The sequence below is a fragment of the Orycteropus afer genome, unplaced genomic scaffold (assembly GCF_000298275.1).
Source record: "Orycteropus afer afer isolate SDZICR_OR568_19922 unplaced genomic scaffold, OryAfe1.0 scaffold00257, whole genome shotgun sequence".
Lineage (NCBI taxonomy): Eukaryota > Metazoa > Chordata > Mammalia > Tubulidentata > Orycteropodidae > Orycteropus > Orycteropus afer.
This window is the reverse complement of record NW_006921844.1, coordinates 865,775-892,694: the sequence shown is the minus strand read 5'-3', so window position 1 is coordinate 892,694 and position 26,920 is coordinate 865,775. Positions and strand designations below refer to the sequence as shown.

Sequence of the window (26,920 nt, the reverse complement as noted above, 5' to 3'; positions counted from 1 at the left end):
CATAGAGTTTTCGATGTCTGCGATGTCTGATTACCAGGCCTTTCTCTGAAGGCACATCTGGGTAGATTCAAACTTCCAACCTTTTGGTTGCAGCTGAGTATGTTAATTGCTTGTGTCATTCAGGGACTTCTGGGAGGATGTTGGCCCCAGTAAAATCTCCAACAGCTTCTTCCGTCTGTCTTTGATACAGACAAGTGACATCTCACTTTTGGGGAAAGCACCATGAAAACACAGCTGCACATCCACCTTCAAACCTTTTAAAAGAAATTCTGGAGCCACCACATTGCTAGACAAAACAATGGAAGTAAGCCCACAGCCATAAAAGGACAGCCAGAGTCATTCAAGAAAACAGCACACATGTCCCTTTGACCTCAACTCTGAAGCACTCAGGGTTTGTGTTGGCAACCTGTTTACCCCATCTTACCAGAGTAACTCCAGGTGCACAGGGAAAACAAAGCAGCTCTCCAGTTTCAGCAAAGGTGGACCTTTCAGATTCCACACTCCAAGACCCCATGCTGTCCATCCCAACCCTATATCAGAGCTTCTGGGCTCTCCCAAAACATGTGGAATGAATTCAGTTCCTGCCCCCTGCAAAGGACTGCTCCTGAGCTCCCTCTCCTTCACCAGGAAAGGCTGTGTACTGGAGTTTGGGGTTAGGTGGGTCCTTGCTCATCACTGAGTAACAATGATTAATTACCAGAGAGAAAAGCGGTTTTGCCAAGAGGAAGCTAAAGTCCCTCACTTCTGGAGGCCTCCCACCTGCTGCCTTTGGCAGCAGAGGAAGTGCCTCTGCTCCAGTCAGTGTGCCTTGCCCCTTCCCACCGGGGCTACAGAAGGGGCAAAAATTCTCCTTCGACCCAGAGCATCTCATAAACCAGCTCCCTCACACCTCATTTTTAACCTTATTTATGGGGTGCTTCACATTCCAGCTGTGCCTCCTGCTAAGCATGTGACTTTGGATGAGTTATTTAACCATTCTGGCCCTCAGTTTCCACGTCTATAACATAGCCATAATAATAGTATCCACTTTATAGGGCTATTATAAGGAAGAAATGAAATAATGTACATAGACAATTTTGGCACAACGCTTAGTGCATAGTATGCACTCAATAACTCTTAGTTGATATTACTACTATTACTCTGTGCTAAGCACTTTGCACACATTCTCACATTTAACCCCCACCAGTCCTATGAGATAGGGACTATTATCCTCATGTCACAGGAAATTCTGGTTCAGAGTGGTTAAGTGACTTGCCCAAGGACACACAGCTAATGAAGTAGTGGAACTAGGGCATAAGTCCAAGTCTGTGTGATGCCAGAGTTCAGGGTCTTCATCACTTTACTATTCCAGAGGCCATGTTAACCACAAAACCTGTTGCCGTCAAGTCAATTCTGACTCATAGAGACCAGATGGGGCAGAGTAGAATTGCTTCAAAGGGTTTCCAAGCCTGTTACAGAAGCAAACTGTCTCAACTTTCTTCTGTGGAGCGGCTGTTTGGTTCAAACTACCAACCTTTTTGGTTAGCAGCCAAGCATTTAACCACTGTACCACCAAGCTTCCTAGAAGTCATTATGGAATGATGAAAACAGGATCAGAAACCAGGTCTGTTCTCAACTCCTCAGCAGACCAAGTACTGGCCAGTGAAGCAAGGAAGCCTGACCTAAGGAGCCACTCTATAGAACCTTCTCTCCTGGACAGCTCTGACTTGGCCTCTCTTCCCTGACCTGCCTCACTCACTCAAGGCCCTGATCACATTCTGTCTCTGCTGTAATTTCCTTCAGGGCTGAGACTGAGCCTTCTGCTGCCCTTTTTTTTTTTTTTAATCTCACTTTGGTGCAGAGCAAAGGATGCATGCTTTGGAAGCAGACAAGGATGCTTTGAATACCAATGCTGCTTACCCACCAAACAAGCAGCCTTGGGCATGTCACGGAACCTCTCTGAACCTCAGTTTCCGCTTTGTAAATTGAGGTTATTTCTGACCTTGCATTGTTGTGAACACTTGAGTAAATGCCTAGCACAATGTCTGACACATAGTAGGCACTCTCTGAAGGACATTTTACCATTATTGTCATCTCTCACAGCATCTCTAACTCAGTGCCAGGTTATTGTGTGCTTAATTTATCTTTGATTCCCTCTCTGTGCCTAGTATGGTAACTTGCACCTGATGCTCCTGTATATGGCTAGTTATTTTGAAAACTAGAGACAGTTAGAAAGAAATAATGGCACAAAACTGTATGACAGGTGAGAGACTTCCTCCTTTGGATCTGCTAAGCAGATGCCTAAGCCTCCCATAGCCTCAGTTTCCCTACAGGTCAAACTCAGTGGTAGCTTCTCCTAGAGGGCTGATAGAAATGGGAGCTTGCAACATCAGAGGTTTCTAATGTAATCAGATGGATAATGAAAAGGTTCTTCTTCCCCAAGCCTGAAATGAGTCAGAGCTCTGTGCTTGGCTTTGCCCCAGGGAATACCGAGAAAATGAAATATCATCTGTATCCTCATGACACCTAAACAAATGGTCAATTCCATGGGTCAGATATCAGCCAGAGGGGTTAAGAGGCATCTCCAGTGACAGAAGGGAAAGAGCAGCAATAAAAGGACCAATAGCAAAGGTTCCTTGGTAGGGTCCTGGTGCATGACTGCTATTAAGGCTAATACCTGTTTTGCCTTATGGTGGGATGCTTGTTTTGTCTCCATGAAAGGCACCAGTAAATGACAACATGTCTGAAACCTGCAGAGATTTTAAACATTTAAATTCAGCTCAACAGCCTCTTTCAACATCTGGACACCTGAATCAAGACATAAACTCTCATCCAGGTAACCAACTATTCTCTTTCATAACAAACATAAACCAACTCTGTATCTTAGCTTTGCTCTTTTTATCTTTCTCCTGGCCTTTTGTCACCATAGAAAAATGTCTGATGGGCTGAGTTTTCACACTGCAGCTGGTTGCTGTGATTATGTAGACACAGCCTCTATAAATTCAGTGGTGTGTTGTTAGCTGTTCAATAGCTGGTGAAATTAATGCCCAGGGAAGTGGGAAATGGGCCACCACCATCAAAATGTGGACTAGAACTTGCTCTTCATTCTGCCCCATCCTCCCCCTCCCCACATCCCTGTCTTTCTGCTAATCACCAGTTTTGTGCCAATTTACTGGCATTCTCTTTCTCCTATCACTTCCCCTTGAGAGTAACCAGTTCAATTGTCATTATCCTAGACTTGAAGATATACAGAAATGGTGAGAACTGAGTCTATGTCACCCATTCCCTACTCCACTGGGGAAGATTTATGAGAGACAGGATGGTGAGATGGGCATAGAGGTTGTCTACCAAAAAACATACCCACTGTCATTGAGACAATTCTGACTCAGAGTGATGCTATAGGACAGAGTAGAACTGCCCCATAAAGTTTCCAAGCCTTTAAATCTTTACAGAAGCAGACTGCCACATCTTTCTCCTGCAGAGCAACTGGTGGGTTCAAACTTCTGACCTTTAGGTTACTAGACAAATCCTTTAACCATTATGACACCAGAGCTCCTAAGTTCCCCACAAGGGCTTCTTTGTCCAGTATAAGAAGCTAAACTACCTGGAGTTTATTCCTGGTAGTTCCATGCACAATGCCACAAACCACTACCTAGTCCTGCACCATCACTATGATTGTAAGTCAGACTGTTATAATCCATATGGTTTTCAATGGTTGATTTTTGAAAATAGATTGACAGACCTTTCTTCCTAGTCCATCTTGGTCTGGAAGCTCCCCTGAAACTTGGAGCTAGATAGAGGATCTCAAAGATCATTCTGGTCCAGGCCCCTGTCTCTGTCCAGCACAAAGGACAATCTCTTCATTAAGACTCCTGGGAGAAGGCTGTCTGAGTTTTTCTGCTCTCAAATCACATTGTTTAAGAACTCTTGGTCTCATGGATGGCTTCTCCTTGTGGCAGAGGAAGGAGGACTGGTCTTTGAGCCAGGGAAACCAAGTCTGATAACTAGCTCCACACCTGATGTCTGTTAACTTGCCAATTCCCTTTGCCTCCTGAGCCACCTCCAAATGGGAATATGATCAAGCTAGGGTTCTAAGAGCTCTTGAAGATCTAAATGACTATAAACCTGTGAATCTCTTGTTTTAAAATCTTCAAATACAACTTTAGCCAGTCTGAAATAGAAAAGGAAAAAAAAAATCTGTTTCAAATCTGTTTCTACCACAAGATTTTTTAACCTTAGAGAATTTGAAATTGTAAATTTGGGGCATTTTGGAGTTTGTGTATTTTGGTAGGAGAAGATATGTACTTTCATCAAAATTTTAAATAGATGCATGATAACCACCTGCCTCCCTCCAAATAAAAAAGAGGTTCCATAATCTAGATTGAGGACTTTAGTTGTAAATCACCCCGAGTGGTCTCTCATTTCCACCCCTGAATTTCAGGTGATAGGAATTGCAAAGGTCAGCCCAGGGCAGTCTGCTGGAAGACCAAGATGTAGGCTTGGGGACAGGAGTAGGGGAAGGACTGGGCTTTATTTTTCCATCTCCCACTGTCATTGTACGTTGCTTTGCCACATGTCTATTAGCCATTGACCTCAGGAATGTAGTAACTTTCTCTGAACTACAGTTTTCTCAGCTATCAATGGAGAATGGCTATGCTTTTCTCAAAGGATTATTGTGAAGAGTAAAAGAAAATGAACAGATGCTCAGCTATCAGTAGGATTTCAGTAAATGTGACCTCCCTCCCATCAGTACTCTGGGCCCCAAAATTTACTATTTCAATGTGTAAGTCATTCCATCCTTTACCTTGCTCCTAGGGGGAAAAAATGGCATGGAGTTTACATATACAACTTTGGAAAAGATTTGCCAAAACAAAAAAACCCACTGACATTGAGTGCATCCCAACTATAAGACAGAGCTGAACTCCCCCCGTAGGGTTTCAAAGGCTGTAAATCTTTACAAAAGCAGATTGCCTCATGTTTTTCCCATGAAGTGGCTGATGGGTTCAAACCACCAACCTTTTGATTAGCAGCCCAATGCTTTAACCACAGGGCCACCAGAGCTTCTTGGAATAGATCTGCAGTTGAGTTCAATTCCCAGCTGCTCTACTTGGTGGCTGTGTGGACTTAGACAAAGAGTTAAATTTCCTTAATTTTGGAGCTCTGGTAGCATAGTGCCTAAGGTACTTGAGTGCTAACCAGAAGGCTGGTGGTTCAAACCCACCAGCCACCCCTCAGAAGGAAGGTTGGGCAATCTACTTCCATAGTGATACTGCCTTGGAAACCCAAAGGGGGGTCGCTATGAGTTGGGTCTGACTTGACGGCACATAACAACAACATCCACAAAATGGAAATGATGATAATAATAGGTCTCTCTTTTATAGGGTCTTGAGGGTACAATAGGAACTTAGCACAGTGTCTGGGACTTAAGAAGTGTTGAATAATTGTTAACTGACCTAAGGCTCTTCATCTGCTTTTTGAGCCATACCTTCTTTTCTAGGAGTCCTGGGTGAAGCAAACAGTCAAGTCACTCACATGCTAATGAAAATGTTGAAGGTTTGAAAGTCTTCCCCAAAGCACCTTGAAAGAAAATTCAAGCCATCTACTTCCAAAAAAAATTAGTCATTGAAGACTCTGTGGAGCACAGTTCTACTTTGACACACATGGAGTCACCACAAGTCAGAGTGGACTAGGCAGCAACTGGCAACCTTCTTTCCCAAGTATCATTCACCTGCCTCTGGGAATGTGACCTTGTAGTTGAATGGAGGTGCAACATGGATATCAATCATAAAGGAAAAAAACAACAACAAATAGCCAAGATGGCCCAAGTCCCTTCCACTGATGTCTGTGGGTCTCTGACCGATCCTCAACCCGACCCTCAGGTAGCTAACTCACTCTGACCACATCTTCAGATGTTGACTCAAATATCACTTCCAAGACATCCTGCGCACCCCCTTTTAAAATGTCGGTTTTCCCCACACACAATGCTCCATTTTCCCCCACCTGATTTATTTTCTTTGTGGCACCCATCATTATGGACACACCTCATATTTTGCTAATTTATTTGTCTGTCTCCTCCCACTAGAATTAAGCTCTTCAAGGGCAGATGTCTATTTTCTTCAATTGTTATACGCCCACAGTACCTAGAACAGGACCTTTGGCATGCAGTGCGGACTCAGTAACAATAATCTGTTAATGAACAGATGAGTCGGTGAATGAATGAATGAAGCAACCAACCAACCAACCAACCAGAAAGGCTCAAAGTTTTATTTTGAGGACAGAGAGGTTTCAGGTGGGAAGAAAGGAGTGGCGATTGCTTTCAGCTCAGATTCAAATCCATCTCTCTTGTCTAACCCTGGAATGCTTCCTCTTTCTTATGTTGTTGTTGTTGTTGTTATTTGCCATCGAGTCGGCCCGACTCATAGCGACCCCTCCTTGGGTTTCCGAGGCAGTATCACTACGGAAGTAGGATTGCCCAACCTTCCTTCCGAGGAGTGGCTGGTGGGTTTGAACCGCCAGCCTTCTGGTTAGCAGTCACGTGCCTTAGGCACTATGCTACCAGAGCTCTTCCTCTTTTTTATAGGTGCCAGAAAAGTTGTATGTCTCCCTAAATCTGGGGGCTTACTCTAGGTGTCCCCTATTAGAGGTAAGCATCCTCAACCGCTATGCCCCTTTTGAAACCGAAGAGTGAAACCGAAGAAGGGAAAATAATCCCAGCAGGCCACCTTGGGGTGAGGAGAGGGGATCCCCACGCCCAAATCCCTCCTCCACCCCCAAAGGGCTTGCCCTAGGGGCGGCGGGGCGCGGCCCGCCTCCTGCCGACCAGGCCAGCGGCGTCGGGGCTGCGGCGCCTTGGCTGGAGCCGCATTGCCCCCTAGTGCCTCGTGGAGTCAGGGCGCCGGGCTCCCCCGCCTGATGTCACCGCCGTGCAGTCAGCCCAGAGGCGGCTCATTGAAAGCAGACCCTCCTCGGCGCTGGGCGGAGGAGGCGCCTCTGTCCGCAGAGCCGCCGCGTGCCGGGCCGAGCCGGGCGCCCCCTCCGAGCTACCCCCTCCTCCCCGGCGCTCCCCAGCCAGGCCGGCCCGGCGCGCCTGACGTGGACCATTAAACTTGGAGCTACCGCCTTGTCCCCTCTCTCCTCCTCTCATCCTCCTCCCTCTGACAGGCGAGCCGGCGAGCGAGCGACTCGGTGCAGGCAAGAGACGTGCGGCTAGACTGGGCTGCCCGGGGGAGATGACTTCTCGCCAGAAGGGCGCCTCTGGGAAGCAGACCACGGTGGCAGCAAAGTTTCAGGGCAGCTGAGGAGCCGTCACCGCAGCCCTTCCAGCCCAATCACCTCCCTGGCTATGGAGGGCGGACTCTAAAATGAATCCCAATCTGGACACCGGCCACAATACATCAGCACCTGCCCACTGGGGAGAGTTGAAAAATGCCAACTTCACTGGCCCCAACCAGACCTCGAGCAACTCCACACTGCCCCAGCTGGACATCACCAGGGCCATCTCTGTGGGCCTGGTGCTGGGCGCCTTCATCCTCTTTGCCATCGTGGGCAACATCCTCGTCATCTTGTCTGTGGCCTGCAACCGGCACCTACGGACCCCCACCAACTATTTCATCGTCAACCTGGCGATTGCCGATCTGCTGTTAAGCTTCACTGTCCTCCCCTTCTCAGCTGCCCTGGAGGTGCTTGGCTATTGGGTGCTAGGGCGGATCTTCTGTGATATCTGGGCAGCCGTTGATGTCCTGTGCTGCACAGCATCCATTCTAAGCCTATGCGCCATCTCCATTGATCGCTACATTGGGGTGCGCTACTCTCTGCAGTACCCCACGCTGGTCACCCGCAGGAAGGCCATCTTGGCCCTCCTAAGTGTCTGGGTATTGTCCACGGTCATCTCCATTGGGCCTCTTCTTGGATGGAAGGAACCTGCGCCCAATGATGACAAGGAATGTGGGGTCACTGAAGAACCCTTCTATGCCCTCTTTTCCTCACTAGGCTCCTTCTACATCCCTCTGGCAGTCATTCTGGTCATGTACTGCCGGGTCTACATCGTTGCTAAGAGGACCACCAAGAACCTGGAGGCTGGAGTCATGAAGGAGATGTCCAACTCCAAGGAGCTGACCCTGAGGATTCACTCCAAGAACTTTCATGAGGACACCCTCAGCAGTACCAAGGCCAAGGGCCACAACCCCAGGAGTTCCATAGCTGTCAAACTTTTTAAATTCTCCAGGGAAAAGAAAGCAGCCAAGACCTTGGGCATTGTGGTCGGTATGTTCATCTTGTGTTGGCTACCCTTCTTCATCGCTCTACCACTTGGTAAGTTGAGAACTGGCAGAGGGAAAATGGGCATTTGAGTATCTTGGATTGACTGCTGAGTTTAAAGTTTTTTTAAGTGTGGTTCTTTTTTTTTTTTTTTTTTTAATGCAGTCTGTGTGCTTAGAGATTGGATAATATTGTTTGTTCTGCAAAGGCTTTGCAGATTGGGTAGCTGGCTAGGAACCAACTAAGGTGTTACTGAAACACGCTGAGGTGTGCTTAGCCACTTGAAATAGAACCATGGGAAGAAAATCTGGTGTATTAGATGACTCACTCAGCGGCCTTGGTTTAATAATTAAAAAGGACACTGGGCTTGAACATCACACCAGCATTCTTTCAGTAGTAATGATATGTCTGCTAAGGCAGCGTCACTAATGCAGCATACAAAATAGTTTGTAGTTACTGCAGGCGCGGCATTAAGGAAGCAGAGAGGCAGCTAGTACACAGAAAGGCGGTTTTCATTCAGCATTTCCAGGGCTCTTGCAGAGACCCACGCTTCTCAAGAGCTTTGCAGAGGTGGCATTCTCCCTCTCCTTGCTTGCTGCCACCTCAATGCACTCCCTTCGTTATCAGTTAATAAGAGCATTTCACAACTGCACCAGCCTTAAGTTACTTAAAGCTGGAAATTTAAAAGAGAAAATGACCAGAGGGTCACACATTATCAGTTTTCATCCAAAAATGTTCCTAACTCTGTTGATTTATGGAATGCTTCAGAATTAAATTATAGTTGTCTCTCACCTTCCACTGGCAGATTCAAAATGCTGGTAATATGGAATTAGGTGGATTCTCTCCCTCCTATAAAAAGTGTGTCTATCATCTTTAGTGGTCTTACTGAACGGTTCAGAAATTCCCTGATTTCTTCCAAGGAAACCAAGGTCTGCCTAGAAGATAAACCTAGAGGAGGGTATTGTGACATGCTGCCGTGTCATGGCATGGCTTGGGAAGCCCTAGTCCCTTCTCTGAGACACTGATCTGCTTTGATGTCTTTTCATATCCGTGGGGGACACCACAGAAACTGAATGGAGGGAAGTGATCATGGCACAGTCATGTGCCATGTTATCGAGAGAAGCAACAGCTGCTACATGCCCTGAACCACTAACACCTGCAATCACACCAGGGTCTCAGTCAGAACCGAATAGAACAAATCCCTCAAGTAACTGGAATTCTGAAGACACCTGCTTTTAAGAGAAAGAGTCAAATGAAAAGAAAGCAAATTATTATCAAGAGTTTCCCTTTTTAAAAAGGTGGGGAGGAGGTTGTTTAACCTACTCTCTATGTCATCTTTTCTAAGGCAAGCTTACAGGCTAATGCTTTTCTGAAATATTTTCAATGGTGTTAAGTAGAAAGGCTTTGAAGTTCTGCCCCCAAGGAGAGATCAAATGCCATTGCATAGAAGCTGCCTTTTCTTTCCCAAGCTTTCTGTGTCCTTTTACAGGCTTGTTGGGGTTAAAACAGATGAAAGTTCATGCTGTGTTGGGGCCATTATAAAGTTTGTGGTTGTGCATAGAAATTATTTGGCCACTTACTAGTCATGTTACCTTGGATAAATGACTGTTCCTCTGTGACCCTCAGTTTTTCCATCTGCAAAATGGACCTACTTAATAATTCACTTCATGGGGTTTGCACTGATGCATGGAAAGCACTTAGCACAGTGTCTGGTACACAGCAAAGCCTCAATGAACGTTAACAAAGTATGGCAAACCAAACCTCAGTCACCCTCAGGGTACAGCCCTGTGTTTTCTCCTTCTCCACTAATTTACCAATCCCACATCTATTACTAACGACTCAGAAGAGAACCAGGTGCTTCCTGTCTCTTCCTTCTGCCTTCACTCTTCAGCCTGCAGAGGCTGTGACTAGAACATCCTCAGGAAGGACAAGGACCCCGAAGGATGCAGGCATGGGTCAAAGGAGCAGACTTTGGCAGTAGAGGGCAGGAGACAGAGCTCCAAACAGGTGAGGAGGCTTCCAGGATGTCGAACTAGAAAAACCAGTACTCAGGCAGTCAAAAGCAAGAGTTCTCACTTCAGCTTTGCCATCAATTATCTCTGTGACCCTAAGCTTGTTGCTTTACCTCTCTGGGCTTCAGATTATACTTCTGGAGGAAAAGAGGGTTGGACTGTGAAACTACAGTAAGTGTCAAAATCACCTGTCAAATTTTGATAAAAATGTAGCTTTCTGGCCCAACCAAGGGACCTCTGGTAGTGTAGTGCCTAAGGCATTTGACTGCTAACCAGAAGGCTGGCAGTTCAAACCTATGAAGAATCTGATTTAGTAAATCAGATGGATGCCAGAAAACTGCATGTTAATCAGCCCAGCAGCTCATATTGAAGAGGTGGTCCACAGACAGGCTTTCAGGATCACTGATCAAAGGATCTCTCAGCTCCCTCAGACTTCAGCATCCTGGAGGCCAGGATTTTAAATACTGCAAAGCTTAGACCTTCCCCAACCACACAGTGATGTGGGATGATATGACTTCTCTCTGGATCCTGCTCTTCAAATCATTGCCACCACAACTACCAGTTGCCATTGGGTCAATGCCAACTCATGGTGACTCCATCTGTGTCAGAATAGATCTCCATAGAGTTCTCAGTGATTAATTTTTGGTAAGTAAATCCCTATGCCTTTCTTCCAAGGTGCCTTTGTAGAGACTCAAACGTACAGCTTTTCAGTTAGTAGTCCAACACATTGGCCATTTATACCACCTAGGGACTCCTTCAAGTAGTCAAGCCTTCCTCATTTTCTTCCAACCCAACACTCTCACTCACATTCTCCCTACTTCTTCCCTCCTTTTGTCCACAACATTCTGAGCCCTTGTCTTCCTGGATCTTAGATCCTTGGTTTCTACACATAGGAAGTAAGATCTCTTACTACCCTGATGCTATCAGGGCTTGTCTCTGCTATCCTTTCAATGAAAACCTCATGACTACCATGTTATGGTCTACTAGAGACCTCCCAATGTGCTGTCTCTAGGCCAACTTCATCCACATCTGTCCTGCATGGAAACCCAACCCTTGCCAGGTGAGGACTATGAACTCCAGACACATAGGACTGCTTTGAGTTTGTTATAGACTCTAAAAAATACCAAAGAAACTTTCACCCAAATCACAATTAAGAAAAGAAAATCATTGGAACATACCAGAAAAAAATTTAAAAATAGTAAAAATACCCAAGAGCTTTCAAACAGAGAAGGTGTTTAATTAATGCTTTCTTAATAGTTAATTTGAGAAAAAGCATCCCTGCAAAGTAGAGATGTGTGTTTCTCCTCCCTCATTTCAAGTAACACCCAAATAGAACCAAATAGATGTAGCGTAATGTAGAACCCTAAGTCCTTTGGAATCTGAAAAAGGTTCCAGATTTTAAATTTTCCATGAAAGGCTTTTCACTCATAAAAGGAGAAAGCAGAGCTGGGGGAGACAGTGCTTGGCAAACAGAGAAGTGCAGGTAGGAATAATTTCCCAATGGAGATAGACTTCCAGGTGCCTGGATGGCATGAGATTTCCATAGCTGTGTTTATTTTCTCCATGGGAGAGAAGGGTTGGTATTCCTCCTAGGAAGGACAGAAAATAGGCATGGCCTCCATAGCTCAGGGCCCATTTGTTTTCTTTCCTCTCTTATTTTTATTTTCAGGACTATGGTCATGCTGCCTGCAGAGCTAGGCCTCTCATCTCCTGCTGGGCCCTCACTACCTATAACACCCACCCTAGCTTCTCTCCACCCTTTCTTTGTGGCCTCAGACCAAGTTGGGCCAATGACCAGCTCTCACTTACTGGGCAGCAGGGATGGACTCCACCAAACAAGGACTTCTTTATTTGGCCCCTGGAATCAGGCCAGAGAGGGACAGGAAATAATTGGATATAATATAGCAGCATTTGTACTCAATGGACCATGAGCAAGATATCCAAGAGAATCTTCAGCTGCCCAGCATTATAATGAAGGCCTGCTCCCATCTGCCTGGGGGAGGCCTGGTCAGGGTCTCAAGAAGTGGCTAGGATATTGAAGGATGTGCATTGCAGTAGAGGGAGACAGGAGCAGGAAGTCCTGGGCAGCCAACTGGTAGCTGGGCTAAGTGACTTGTTTAGAAAACACTGGAACCTTGCCTCACTCAAAATCTTTCTTCCGTCTTTTAAAATGCTGAAAGGCACCAGGAAGCCATTATTGAACTAACTGCGTTCCCCTCCAAATAAATGAAGGTCAATTTCAAAGAAACAGTTGTGCTCTCTATAGTACTGGAACTAAATAGGAATCCCTCTCTCATTGATTTGTTTCTTCAGGCCTCTCATTCAGATTGGGGCTGATGAATTCCCACCTCCCACAAGAGCAAAGGGAGGGAAAGGAAGGGTCTCAAAGGTGACCCAAGACAGAGCCACCCCCACAAACACACATGCTAATCCTCCAGCTCTGAGATTTCAAAACACAAAAATTTGAGATGCACACAAGGAAAGCAATTGGTTTGAGTACTTGATTTTTGCACACAGGGAAGAGTTTCTGGAAGAGAGAACTCATAGTGAAGAAGGAAAATATAGCCAACCATTTATTAAATCATTAATAAGGACTTTCTGAAGCATATTGGAGTCCCTGGTTGGTACAAACAGTTAAAGTACTTGGCTATTAACTAACTAAAAGGTTGGAAGTTCAAATCTACCCAGAGGACCTTGGAAGGCAGGTCTGAGGATCTGCTTCTAAATCAGCCACTAAAAGCTATTGATCACAGTTCTAGTCTGACTCACATGGGATTGCCATGAGTTGGAATCAAGCTGAAGACAGCTGATGAAATCACCTACTATGTGCTAGGTGATATATCGGACTGGGCAAATCTGCTGCAAAAGACCTCTATAAAGTGCTAAAGAACAAAGATGTTACTTTGAAGACTAAGGTGCGCCTGACCCAAGCCATGGTATTTTTAATGTGAAACCTGGAGTATGAATAAGGAGGATCAAAGAAGAATTAATGCATTTGAATTGTGATGTTGGCGAAGAATACTGAAAATACCATGGGCTGCCAGAAGAATGAACAAATCTGTCCTGGAAGAAGCATAGCCTGAATGCTCCTAGAAGCAAGAATGGCCAGACTTCATCTCACCTACTTTGGTCATGTTGTCAGGAAGGACCAGTCCCTGGAGAAAGATATCACGCTTGGTAAAGTAGGATCTCATGCTTGGTCAATGCAAAAGGGGAAGACTCTCAATGAGATGGATTGACACAGTGGGCTCAGGTATAGCAATGATTGTGAGGATGGTGTAGGACTTAGCATTGTTTTGTTCTGTTGTACATAGTGTCACCACGAGTCAGAGCTGACTCAACAGCACCTAACAACAACAACAATGTGCTAGGCATTGCGCTGGACGCTGGGTTCTTGAGTCAAAAACAAATGTGACCACTGCCTTCAGGGGGCTTACAGCCTAGTAAGATCTTATCATTATTAAATATGTTCTACATGTCAGACACTCTCTAGACCCTCTACAGATATTATCTCACTAATCCTCACAGCTACCCTGCCAGGCAAGAGTAATTGCTTCCTCTTCACAGATGAATATACTCAAGCTCAGAGAGGTTAGACCTCTTGCTCGAGTTATACAGCAAGTAAAAGAGAGAGCTTAGAGTTGAACCCAAGTCTGTCAAAACAGGCATAAGACTGTTCCACTGTACCGAGATGTCTAGTCTTTTTGCTGTCTGGTCCCAACCTTCATTCATAGCAAATGCTCTCCAGGAACCGCAGCACCATCTTCACAAATTGTTTATTGTGTTTCTGTTGGAAAAGCCTGCCTTTTTTCCAGTCCCTCCTCATCCTTCATAAAGAACTCACCCATGAAATGATGGGGAAGACCATCCATATTGTAGTTCAGGGCTAGAATTTCTCCATTCCTCCTGCCTTATAATGTGAGTCCCTCAATGTTGGATACTTTCATTGGTCACCCCACCTATAAGCAAAAGCATTCCTTGCCTTTCATGCAGGGACCTGGACGCCTATTTTAATCATTCATTTATTCACTGAATATGTATTTCTTGAGTCCCTACTATGTCCATGCCTTTGCTGGGTGTTGGAGATGGAATAAAGGAGCTCTGGTGGCTCTGTGGTTAAAGTATTGGGCTGCTAGCCAATAGGTGGGTGGTTCTAACCCACCAGCTACCCTGTGGGATTTTAAAAGATGAGTCACTCTGCTTCTGTAAAGATTTATAGCCTTGGAAAGCTTATGGGGCAGTTCTACTCTCAGATTCAACCTATAAAGTTGCTATGAGTCGGAATCCACTCAAGGGCAGTAGGCAAGTGGAGATGGAATGAAGGCCAAATAGCCATGTTCTGTGCTCTCATAGAATTTAGTTTTAGTGGAGAGCATAGAGATTCTGAAAAGTGCATGTGCACTAATAAATATGAATGCAAATTATGATAACTGACTTGGAGAAAAGGGATGAGATGCTGTAGAAGTATATAGCAGGGATCAGTATATTTTATTTAGGCACAATCCTGAACAGTTTTCAAGAGATAATTCAGTAAAGAGGGCAGTTAAAAAAAGAGGGATCTAGGCAGGAAGAAGAGCATGCCTGACCATCCTGAGGCAGATGACAAGAAACTAACAGAGGCTGGCAAATAGAGAGGAGGCAGGCGCAAGATGAGGCCAGAAGAGGGGCAGAGGCCAGGTCATGCAGGTACTTTCAGGCCATAGTAAGGACTTCAGGTTTTATCTTAAGTCCATTGGCCACTATGAAGGATTTGAAGCAGATAAGAGATACTATCTGAATTATGTCTTTAGAAGAGGGCTTAGGCTGCTTTGTGGAGCACAGACTAGAGATAAGACAATTAGGAGGCTTCCTAATTGTCATGAAAGATGACAGTGACTTAGACCAGGGTGGTGGCAGTGGAGGTGGGAACCAAAATCAACCCAGTCCCGTTGAGTCAATTCTGACTCACAGCAACTCTATAGGACAAAGTCAACTACCTAGTAGGGTTTCCAAGGCTATAAATCTTTACAGGAACAGACTGCCTCATTTTTATCCCACACAGCAGCTTGCAGGTTTGAACCACCAACCTTTGGTTAGCAGATAAATGCTTTAATCACTGAGCCACCAGAGCTCATGGAAGCAGGAAGAAGTAGAAAATTCAAGGTCTTGGAAATGGGTTGGTTGTGGTGTAGGAAAGTCAGTAAGAGAAAGAAATGTGTCCAGAATGTTCTATGGGTTTCTGGATGGAGCCACTTGGGTGGGTAGAGGCATAATTGATTCCGTAGGGGGAGATGTGAGCAGGAGCTAAACCTAGCCAGGAGGATTCCTCCAGGCTCCTCATCCAACCCATTCATCAGGGCTTCCAAGACACCATGCCAGAAATGATCCTATAGACCCTCTCATGAGTTGAGCCAACAGAAATGTCACCACCCCAAACCCAGGAGACTTGGGCAAATGTAGCTGCTCACCAGCAACATCTGCAGCTGGTGGTGAGGAAGTGCTGATTTTAAAAACAGATTCCTGGGCCTCACTTATTGTTTCAGAATCTCTGGTGGTGGGCTGAAAATCTCTATTTTCAGTAAGTTTTCCAGGTAAGTTTTATTCAAACAGTACAGCACTAGTTCCTGGGAATCCTTGGAATGAATAACCCATGGAGGACTCAGAAAACTTGGATAATCTTCCCTGAATGCATACAGAAGCATTCCCAGTCCTTCCCAGTTCCCTTCAGCCAGTCCATATGGAAGAAGGGCAGGTAGGCTGCAGGAGGGAAGCTGATTTCTTTGAACTAGAGTCTCCCTGGAGAAGGATGAGAGAATGAGCACTGTGGAAATATCTTCAATATACCAGGTGTACTGCTCAATATTTAATACTCTTTATCACTGGTCATTCTCACCACTCCTCTGCAGAGCAAGCATCATCATCCCTGTCTTTACAATGAGAAAACTAGAGTGCAGACAGGTTCAGTAACATGCGCCCAGGTCACACAGCTAGTAAACAATAGAGCCTATTGAACTCCACTCCTCGGAAGGAAGGTTGGGCAATCCTACTTCCGTAGTGATACTGCCTCGGAAACCCAAGGAGGGGTCGCTATGAGTCAGGGCTGACTCGACGGCAAACAACAACAACAACAACAACATTGAACTCCATATGTTGTTGTTGTTGTTATTTGCTGTGTAGTTGGATCCGACTCATAATGACCCCTCCTTGGGTTTCCAAGGCAGTATCACTACAGAAGTAGATTGCCCCATCTTCCTTCCAAGGAGTGGCTGGTGGGCTTGAACTGCCAGCCTTCTGGTTAGCAGTCAAGTGCCTTAGGCATTATGCTACCATAACTCCCATTGAACTCCATGTTGTTGTTGTTGTTGTTGTTGTTATGTGCCATCGAGTCGTACCCGACTCATAGCGACCCCTCCTTGAGTTTCCAAGGCAGTATCACTACGGAAGTAGATTGCCTCATCTTCCTTCCGAGGAGTGGCTGGTGGGTTTGAACAGCCAGCCTTCTGGTTAGCAGTCAAGTGCCTTAGGCACTGTGCTACCAGAGCTCCTGAACTCCATATACAACATTAAATAAACATTAGCTCTCTAATTCCTAATGCTACTACAGGGCTTCCTGAACATTTACCTGAAGTCTGCTGCTTACGTGTGACAAAGTTTTTACTGGTTCACGGTAAAATGAATAAAACAACTAGAAGAAGGCTGTATTTTAAAAAAAATAAAAAATAGTCAATATGAACAACTGTCCTCTTATTCTAAAGACTATGTCTTTTCTATCTGGAACACTGAGAATGTCATTTCTTTGATGGAATGATGATAATAGTAAGTCAAAATGATAGTAGCTTGTTTTTCTGTTTCAACGTCCTACTTGTTAAAATAATTAAGTTGGCAATCCTATGTCAATCCCCTCCAAAAAAAATTTTCAGAAATTCTAGTGTGAGTTTCCTAAAGTCTTGGGATCAAGGAAGACCACAGTGGCTAGACACAGTAAATATTTATGGAAAAAAAGAAGGAAACTAAGAAGGAAGAAAGCAGGCATGGAAGGAGAGAGATATGCAGAAGTGAGTCAGCCTCAGCTTTGCTGTGAGATCTTAGCAGATTGGGACAGAGGGGCGGTGAGAGGGGGGGTACAGTATGGTTGGTGAAGCGTAACATTTGTCACATACCACAGGATGGGAGGTTGATAGTGGAGGCACTCATCCCTGCTGGGGCAAAACAGGCCATAGAAATGCCAGAAGGTACCTGTGTAGCTGCAAGGCCATCACAGATGGGCCTATTAAGATCTGTGATGCAGGAGATGCCCTTTACCTGAGTATGTGTGTGGCTCATAAAAATAACTAATGGCCACTGACCTGCACTGGGAAATTGGTTTCTTCCATATCTGCAAGATGTTTCTGCAGCCTCTACTCTCTTTGACTACGTCTGATAATAATAATATTAATGTTGTTGTTGTTGTTGTTGTTAGGTGCCATTGAGTCAGTTCTAATTCATGATCCATGAATCCTAGAACAAAATACCACCCAGTCCTGTGCCACAATCTTTGTTATGTTTGAGCCATTGTAGCAGCCAACTGTTGTCAATTCATCTCCTTAGGCGTCTTCCTCTTTTTCTCTGACTCTCTACTTTACCAAGCATGATGCCCTTCTCCAGGAACTGGTCTCATCTTATAACGTTTACAAAGTATGAAGTCTCACCCTCCTCACTTTCAAAGAACATTGCAGCTGTACTTTTTCCAAGACAGATTTGTCTCTTCTTCTGGCAGTCCATGATTGTTCTGGTTCCCTAGTGGCACTCTGACAGGAATACACCACAAATGGGATGGCTTGAACAAACAGGAGTTTATTCTCTTACAGTTCGGAGGCTTTAAGTCCAACTTCAAAGTACCAAGCTCTAGGGTCTGGGTGAAAACCCCTCAACCTTGGGCTTCAGCTCTGCCTCCTGCTCCCAGCCCACTGAAGCTAGAGGCTTTTCTTTACTCAGACAGCTGCTGGCTGCTGAGGTTGACAAATAAAAAAGCACAGTCCTGATGCTACCAAATCATACTGCAGACCATTAATTCAAGTCCACTGAAAGTCCCAAGGTTGGCAAAGCATGGCAGGCTGCTGAACAATGACATAGCTGCATGCAGGGTCCATGAGTACCATAAACTAGAGACCATTCCCAAAGCTGCTGCTTATATATGGAAAGTGGACCATCCCTAAAGCAGCTACTCAGCTGCTTGTGGTAGATCCCACCATGGAGTTGATTATCAGTCTCATCATGAAGAATAACTACCACCAGCTGCCCAGCCACTCAACCAGGCCCAGCCAAGTTGACACACAACTTTAACTATCACAATGATATATTGAAGATTCTTCACCAACACCATAATTCAAGGGCATCAATTCAAATTTCTGGTCTTCCTTATTCCTTGTCCAGCTTTCACATCCATATGAGGTGATTGAAAATACCTTGGTTTGAGTCAGGCACACCTTCCTCCTCAAAGGTACATCTTTGCTTTTATCACTTTAAAGACACTTTTACAGTAGACTTGACCAATGCAATTTCTTGACTGCTTGATTTCTTGATTTCTTGACTGCTACTTCCATGAGCATTGATTGTCAATGCAAGTAAAATGAAATCCTTGACAACTTCAGCATATTCTTAATACTATTAATAGTAATAATAAATTTAAAAAAACTCACTGCTGTCGAGTCAGATCCAATTCATAGCGACTCCTCCTTGAGTTTCCAAGGTGGTATCACTACAGAAGTAGATTGCCCAACCTTCTTTCCAAGGAGTGGCTGGTGGGTTTGCACCACCAGCCTACTGGTTAGCAGTCAAATGACACTACGACACCAGAGCTCCTATTAATAATAATAGATACCATTTATTCTTTCTGAATTTCAGGCTTACTGTGCTACACAGTGCTGGGGGTGCTTCTATGCATTCTCTTTTTGCCTCCCCTCCAAAGGCTTATGCAGTGGGCACTTTTGTGATCCCCTTTTTACAGATAAGGAAATGAACGATCAGAGAAGTTAGCTGGCCTCAGGCCACCCAACTGATTGGTGAGAGGACCTAGATTGGAACCTAGGCAATCAATAATGATGAAGGCCTTATCACTGGGGACACCTTAGGGGTGGGTCTCTGAGCCTCAATTTAAGGAACTGTAAGAAGGAACCAGAGTCTATTCTAACAATGAGGAAGGGAAGGGCACGTGGCTGCCTATCACTTAACAGCCAAGAGGCATCATAACCTGGTGAGAATATAATTTGGTCTTTCTTCTGGCAAGATAGGGCAAAATTTTTCATTAAGTATTGATAGTTTGGAAGTGTTTAAGCCTTGAGACTCATTATTGGAAATGCCACTTTTTTTTTTTTAAGACTTTTGTCAAATTTGGGGAAACACATAAGATTTGAAGGACTTTTCCACAGTGTAGATTCTGGTTGAAGGCATTTCAGACCTTGACTCTGGTCCACTACCCACATGTGTGTGGTGCCAGTGCCATTGGATACAGTCCCATCACAGATCAGCTTTTGGTCTTGCCTGTTCATGTCACAGGCCAGGTGAGTTACCACCATGAATGAGGGAGTATTTTGAGAAGCTGTTTTTCTATCTTGTGGTGATGCTGGCTAACAACCTAATCAAACAGAGGAAAGGACAGCAAACCACAGACATGTATACAACAGAACCCAAATGAAATGCATCTTAACTCAACTTCCTGTTTGCCGGCTCCCAAAAATGCCTCTTCTTTTTGTTAGCTGCCATCAAGTCAGGCCCTGACTCATGGTGACCCCACGTGTTACACAGTAGTACTGCTCCATGAGGTTTTCTTGGCTTTTCTTTACAAAAGCAGTTCACTCGGCCTTTTTTTCTACAAGGCACTCTGGAGGTGTAGTGGTTAACCACTTAGCTGTTAACCAAAAGATTGGTGAATTGAACCCACCAGCTGCTCTGTGAGAGAAAGATGTGACAATGTGCATCCATAAAGATTTACAGCCTTGGAAACACTCTGGAGTAGTTCTACTCTGTCCTGTAGAGTTGCTGTGAGTTGCAATTTTTTTTTTATTTCTCTTCTGCAGAGCTGCTGGGTAGGTTTGAAACTCCACCATTAATATTAGCAGCTAATTGCAAACTGCTTGTGTCACCTGTTGTTGTTGTTATGTGCCATCAAGTCGGACCCAACTCATATAGTGACCCCTCCGTGGGTTTCCGAGGCAGTATCACTACGGAAGTAGATTGCCCAACCTTCCTTCCAAGGAGTGGCTGGTGGGTTTGAACCATCAGCCTTCTGGTTAGCAGTCAAGTACCTTAGGCACTATGCTACCAGAGCTCCCTGTGTCACCTAGGCTCCCTCAAAAATGCCTATAGTCCCTATAGTACCACTCACATGAGGGGAAATATGGCAGAGGGAAGTCAGAGTGGAAATAGTCAGTGGTCTTAACCAATGACAGTGATCTTAACGTTTTGGAAAACTTGACAAAGTCATATGACCATGAGAAAATATGGGAGGGACCCTGAAGTTAATAGGTGCCTTTCATTCACACCAAAACACTCCAGCAATAGCTTTCAATAGCAACCTCATCACTGATCTACTTATCTTTCTCCTGTATGAACTGTAAACTTCTAGTAAGCAATGACCACATTGTTCATCTCTGCCTAGCACAGATGTTTACAGAGTTGAAGGAATAAATGAATGAGAAGCTTTGTGAATGTGGCTGAAAAATTAGGAATATAGTCTGATAAAAACAGAATGACTTTCCAATTCCCAAACACCTTGCACTGTCCTTCCACTCTGTATATGCTTATACGCTTCTCTCTGCTAGGAATGCTTTTCCTGTACCATCTAAATATCCAAATCCTACCTATCTGTAAACTCTAGGTTCTGCTGACACCTCTCCCATGAAGCCGCTCCTTGTTACCAGCCCCATAAAGGTAAAGGTTTATGGTGTTTGTCACAATTGTCAATTGGGCTGAGTTGATATGCACATGTTAGCTGCAACCCCTTAGCCCAGACTGCAAACTCTTTAAGGGTACGTCCAGGTTTGAATCATCTTGTCCCCCATACCCAGTCACACGTACTTAGCAAATTCTCTGCAAAAATAGTACTAACAGCTATGATTCATACAGTGTGTCTGGGGCATCATCTACCATCTGTACCTCCCAACAACCCATCAGATAAGCATCAGTGCTTTGCCCATTTCATAAATGATGAAATGGACTTACAGAAGTTATGTAACTTAAAACAACCATAAGCACATTAAAAGGAAACTGTCATGCACTGTTTCCTTAAACCAAAATGCCAATGTGGGTCTGCTTACAGGGCCAATGAAGAAAGACTGGAGAGGTGAAAACCAGAGTGGGCTCAAGATAGGAGCTTAAAAAGAGGACCACGACTCCATCTTTTTAAAAGATTGCCATTTCACCTGCCCCAGGGGGAGAACTGCCCGTTGCTAGTGGAGCCCCATTTCCTCTTACCTTGCTAGCCCTCGTCACCTTCCTGTCACTTCGGCAGGGGAGGGAGAGATATGGCCAGAGTTTATCCCTGCAGAAGTAGGAAAGGAGGAAACCATTCTGGTGACTCTATACCAAGCCCAGATGAAGACTTTTAGAAGCCCAAGGTACTGAGAAGTGAATGCTGCCCCCACCTTCAAATGTTATTTAAATTCACATACACACATAATCTGAAGCAAATAGAAAGAAAGCCAACAACATTCTGACTTTTTCTATGATGGCTGCACTGATTTTTTTTTTTTTTTAATATTAAATTATTGCCCAGAAAAGTGGAGATGTTCCATCTTTGCTAAGTCTGTTTACTGGACAGCGTAGGTCTGCTCTCTAATGGGGCAAGTAGATCACCAGGCCTTTCTTCCAAGTGTCTCTGGGCAGACTTAAACCACCAACCTTTTGGTTAGCAGCCAAGGGACTGCACCACCCAGGGACTCTTATTATTTTAACTGCCTTTTATTCTCAAAAAATGTCTCAATTTGAATAAATAAAACCAAAAAACAAACTCACTGCCATCGAGTCGGACCCAACTTATATCTACTGCTTCTTAGGTTTCCAAGGTGGTATCCCTGTGGAAGTAGATTGCCCAACCTTCCTACCAAGGAGTAGCTGGTGGGTTTGAACCACCAGCCTTTTGATTAGCAGTCAAATGCATTAGGCACTACACCACCAGAACAAGGCTGTTTATAGCTAGTACCTCAGTTTATAGCTAGAGCCTGATATGAAAGAGGAAAGAGAAACTGACAGCCTTAACAATGTAGAGAAATATTAATAATTTAGATCAATTTAAGGAAGAAAGACATAACCTCATGTGTGAGTGTTGTGGAAAACAGGAGTTATTATAAATGTTGCTTTGAAATTTTTAAATAAACTATTCTTCATTTAGTTAACTTGCTCAGGTTACACAAATGAGTGACTGAGCTGGGATTTGAATCCACAGCTGGCTGGCTCTAATTGCTTAGTGAATGAGTGAGTAAATGAAGGAATCCATCCATTTCAGCACAAGAAAAATGGTGTAATATGTTCCAGAATTTAGAAGAGATGGAAGGAAGGATGAGCTAAAATAAGATTTGGGGGAAAGAGAAAGAAAGTAAGCTGTGTATTAAGGACTTGTAAAGCTAGGATAACTGCAGGAGGAGGGACACATTTGCCCCATCCGTCATTACCCCTCCTGGTGTGATAGAGCGTGCATCAGCCCAGGGTACATTAAGCTTTATTCTCAGCTGACAAGCCTATGGTCGTAGGATTTGTCAACAGTACACTCTTGGCCACACCCACCATACGCACATCTAAGCCTCCTTTGAACATGAAGTACCTCTCTGTGGTATAGGCACATGAACTGTGCTATGAAAGTCACACCAATGAGCAGGCCAAAGTTTTTCAAAACAGAATGTTCTAGCACACATGAGTGGACCATTCCTCACAGAATCCCATTTAACTTTTTCCAGGGGTTTTTGCCATGACATCTTGTTCCCCCTAAGTTTTCCCTCCCACTGGGATGTGTTTGGAGGCTTTTAATGCTTTCTTAAATTCTTCAAGATAGAATTTCCTGCCAGGCTAACGTGCATGGCTTCGAGCCTGAGCTCAGCACCTTGGCTGTGCCCCAGAAGAAGGTTAAAACAGGACCAAGGGCAAGCCAGGCTCACTGTCATTGTAGGCATCGGCCCCAGGGCTCACACCACCAGCACAGGGCCGGGCTGACATCCAGGGAGGCAGCTGGTGGGGGAGGAGAAGGTTTCACCAACTGGAACAACAAAAAATATTACATCCAATTCATATATTCAGGCCATTAATAGCCCTCTGGCATCAAAAGTGGTAGGGCCCCTCTCCCTTCTTTCAAGTACACCCCTCACAGCCCATTTGTGACTCCTTGTCCCTGACCCTACAAAATTTACCTTCATACAACAGTTCTTGGGCTTTTTTGTTCCAACAACTCCACTGGCAATCTGATAAACCCCCTTCTTTTATGTATAATAGAGCCATAAAAGCAAAGACATAGGAAATCACAGAAAACCAATTATAGTGAAATATAATATTTGTAATGTTGAAAAAGCAAATTTATTATAGAGCAATAAATGTCCTTCTTTATTAGCATATTAAATAAACAAGATCTAGCAGCAAGTCAAATAATTAATTTTGAAGTAGTGACAAGTAAAATAACATTTCAAGATATCTGTAACAAATGTGGTATTTCAAATCTGACTTCTTTTGGTGACAAATCCTGCTGATTCTATTGTGGCTTGTGGCCTGCATTCCTAACAAAGAAAATGATAACATTCTGTCAAAGGTTAGTATTTAAATTTAAAATGAATAAATAAATAAATAAATTTTAAATTTTTTTCCCATCCAAATTCACATATCTCCTAATCCAGTTTAAGAACACTATCTTACAACATTATAAAGGTGTGCCTCAGGTTGTGAGGTTGTCTATAACATTTTCTGTACAAAAAAAATGCAGTCTCATTATCACATGAAACTTGAACTATATATTATGCTTTGTAACTATTTTGAATGATTACTTGTGGTAACATTTTTTTCCTAAATTTTATTTTGCTGTTGTTGTTGAGATATATTCAAAAAAACATACACCAATTTAGCAGTTTCTACATGTATAATTCAGTGATACTGATTACATTTGTCAAGTTGTACAACCATTCTCACCTCCATTTCTGAATTGTTCCTCACTCATTAACATAAATTCACTGTACTCTAAGGTTCCTATCTAACCTTTCAGTTGCTCTTGTGAATTTGATCCCATAGAGATAGTTCTTAAAAAAAGCACAGTGCTCAAGGCAGACCTTTTGTTTTACTAGTTAAGCTAAACTATTAGTCAGTGTTAAGATGACTTCAATGGGTTTTTTGGGGGTTTAAAATTTAAAGGTTCTCTTAGGGCAATAGTTCCAGAAGTTTATCTACCCTCCATGGCTCCAGACTGTGGTAGCTTTTGAATCAACTACTTTCTTTATTTAAAAGCATAGTGCACATTTTTATTTAAATCAGAAAGAACAAAAAAGTAAACAATGAAAAAAAATTCTGTCCACAAAAAAAAAAAAAAAACACCGTCAAATCAATTCCGTCTCATAGGGGCCCTATAAGACAGAGTAGAATGGCCCCATAGAGTTTCCAAGGCTGTAAACCTTTACAGAAGAGGATTGCCTCATCTTTCTCCTGAAGAGCAATGGGTGGATTTGAACCACTGACCTTTTGGTTAGCAGCCAAATGCTTTAACCACAGCACCACCACAGCTCCTATCCACAACAGACCCCAAATCTACCTCCACCTCAAATCCTCAGTCTTTTTCAGACCAAAAACAAAAGACTATTATCATATTTTGGTGTATGTGTTTAGAAATATTCTATTTATAAGCATACATTTGCGTATATACATTTATACACCTATGTATATATTTGAGTGTTTGTAGGAGCTCTGGTAGCATAGTGCCTAAGGCACTTGACTGCTAACCAGAAGGCTGGTGGTTCAAACCCACCAGCCATTCCTCGGAAGGAAGGTTGGGCAATCTACGTCCGTAGTGATACTGCCTCGGCAACCCAATGAAGGGGTCTCTATGAGTCGGGTCCGACTCGACGGCACATTAACAACAAAAACAACAATGTGTGTAGAATGTATGTGTGTAGAACGTATGTGTGTTTTACCCTGTTTGTAATTATAAATGATACTATTTATAAACACTATAGTGAAAGTTGGGAGCTCTGGTAGCATAGTGGCTAAGACACTTGCCTGCTAACCAGACGGCTGGCGGTTCAAACCTACCAGCCACTCCTCGGAAGGAAGGTTGGGCAATCCTACTTCCGTAGTGATACTGCCTCGGAAACCCAAGGAGGGGTCACTATGAGTCAGGTTTGACTCGACAGCACGTAACAACAACAACAATAGTGAAAGTTACATTTTACACTCAACAACATATCTTGGACATATTTCTATGTCAGTTTGTATAGAGTTACTGTCATTCTTTTTCAAGGCTGTGTTATAGTCTATGTTATATAGCATCCTATTTTACTTGGCTGTCTGCAGCTGGAACAGGTAAGGGGGTGGGGACAGCCCCTATGCAGCAGGGAGCAGCAGCAAACAGGGCCAGCAGGAACAGGCAAGGAGAAGCCCAGGAAGTAAGTGGAGCGGTTGGAAAAGCTAAGGGAGACAGACTTGTCTGTTGGTTGCTCCTACTGTGGTGGCTTGCATATTGCTATGAGGCAAGAAGGGGTTTACTATGAGTTGAGTTCGCCTTGATGGCAGTGAGTTTTGGTTTTTTTATGAGGCTGGAGGCTGTGCCAGCAGGGATGCCCATGGTGGACCAGTTTCAGTGGAGCTTCCAGACTGAGACAGACTCAGAAGAAGGAAGAGGCCATCCACTTCTCAAGGAATTGGCCAGTGAAAACCTTATGAATAGTAGTGAAACACTGTCTGATATATTACTGGAAAATTTTGTGAATAGCCCTGAAACATTGTCTGATACAGTACCAGAAGATGAGTCCCTCAGATTGGAAGGCACTCAAAATATGACTGGGAAAGAGCTGCCTCATCAGAGTAGAGCCTACCTTATGATATGGATGAAGTAGAGCTTTTGGGGTCTCCATTTGCTGAAGTGGCAAGACATAATATGAGAAGAAACAGCTGCAAATATCCATTGATAATCAGAACACAGAATGTACAAAGTATGAATCTAGGAATATTGGAAGTTGTCAAAAATGTATTGGAACACATCAAGATTGATATCCTAGTCATTAGTGAACTAAAATGGACTGGTTTTGGTCACACTGAGTCAGATAACCATATGATCTACTGTGCCAGAAATGACAAATTGAAGAGGAATGGAGTGGCATTCATGGTCACAAAGGATATTTCAAGATCTATCCTGAAGTACAATGCTGTCAGTGATAGAATAATATCCATACACCTACAAGGAAAACCAGTTAATACTTCTATTATTCAAATTTATGCATCAACCACCAAAGCCAAAGATGAGGAAACTGAAGATTTTACCAACTTCTGCAGTCTGAAATTGACCAAACATGCAATCAAGGTGTGCTGATTATCACTGGTGACTGGAATGCAAAAGTTGGAAACAAAAAAGAATCATTGGTAGTTGGGAAATTTGGCCTTGGAGATAGAAATAACGCTGGAGATCACATGATAGAATTTTGCAAGACCAACAATTTGCAAATACCTTTTTCAACAACACAGTAACTATAGGTGGA

At 43.9% G+C, this 26,920-nt stretch overlaps 1 protein-coding gene across 1 annotated transcript in view; it reads left to right on the top strand.

The window, feature by feature from the left end:
* The first annotated feature begins 7,340 nt into the window (after nucleotides 1–7,340).
* The window catches only part of ADRA1B (adrenoceptor alpha 1B), a 91,193-nt gene continuing 71,613 nt past the window's right edge, over nucleotides 7,341–26,920 (top strand). The window contains exon 1 of the mRNA XM_007949918.2: nucleotides 7,341–8,289. Coding sequence (XP_007948109.1) covers nucleotides 7,341–8,289 — 949 coding nt within the window. The remainder of the gene's footprint in view (nucleotides 8,290–26,920) is intronic.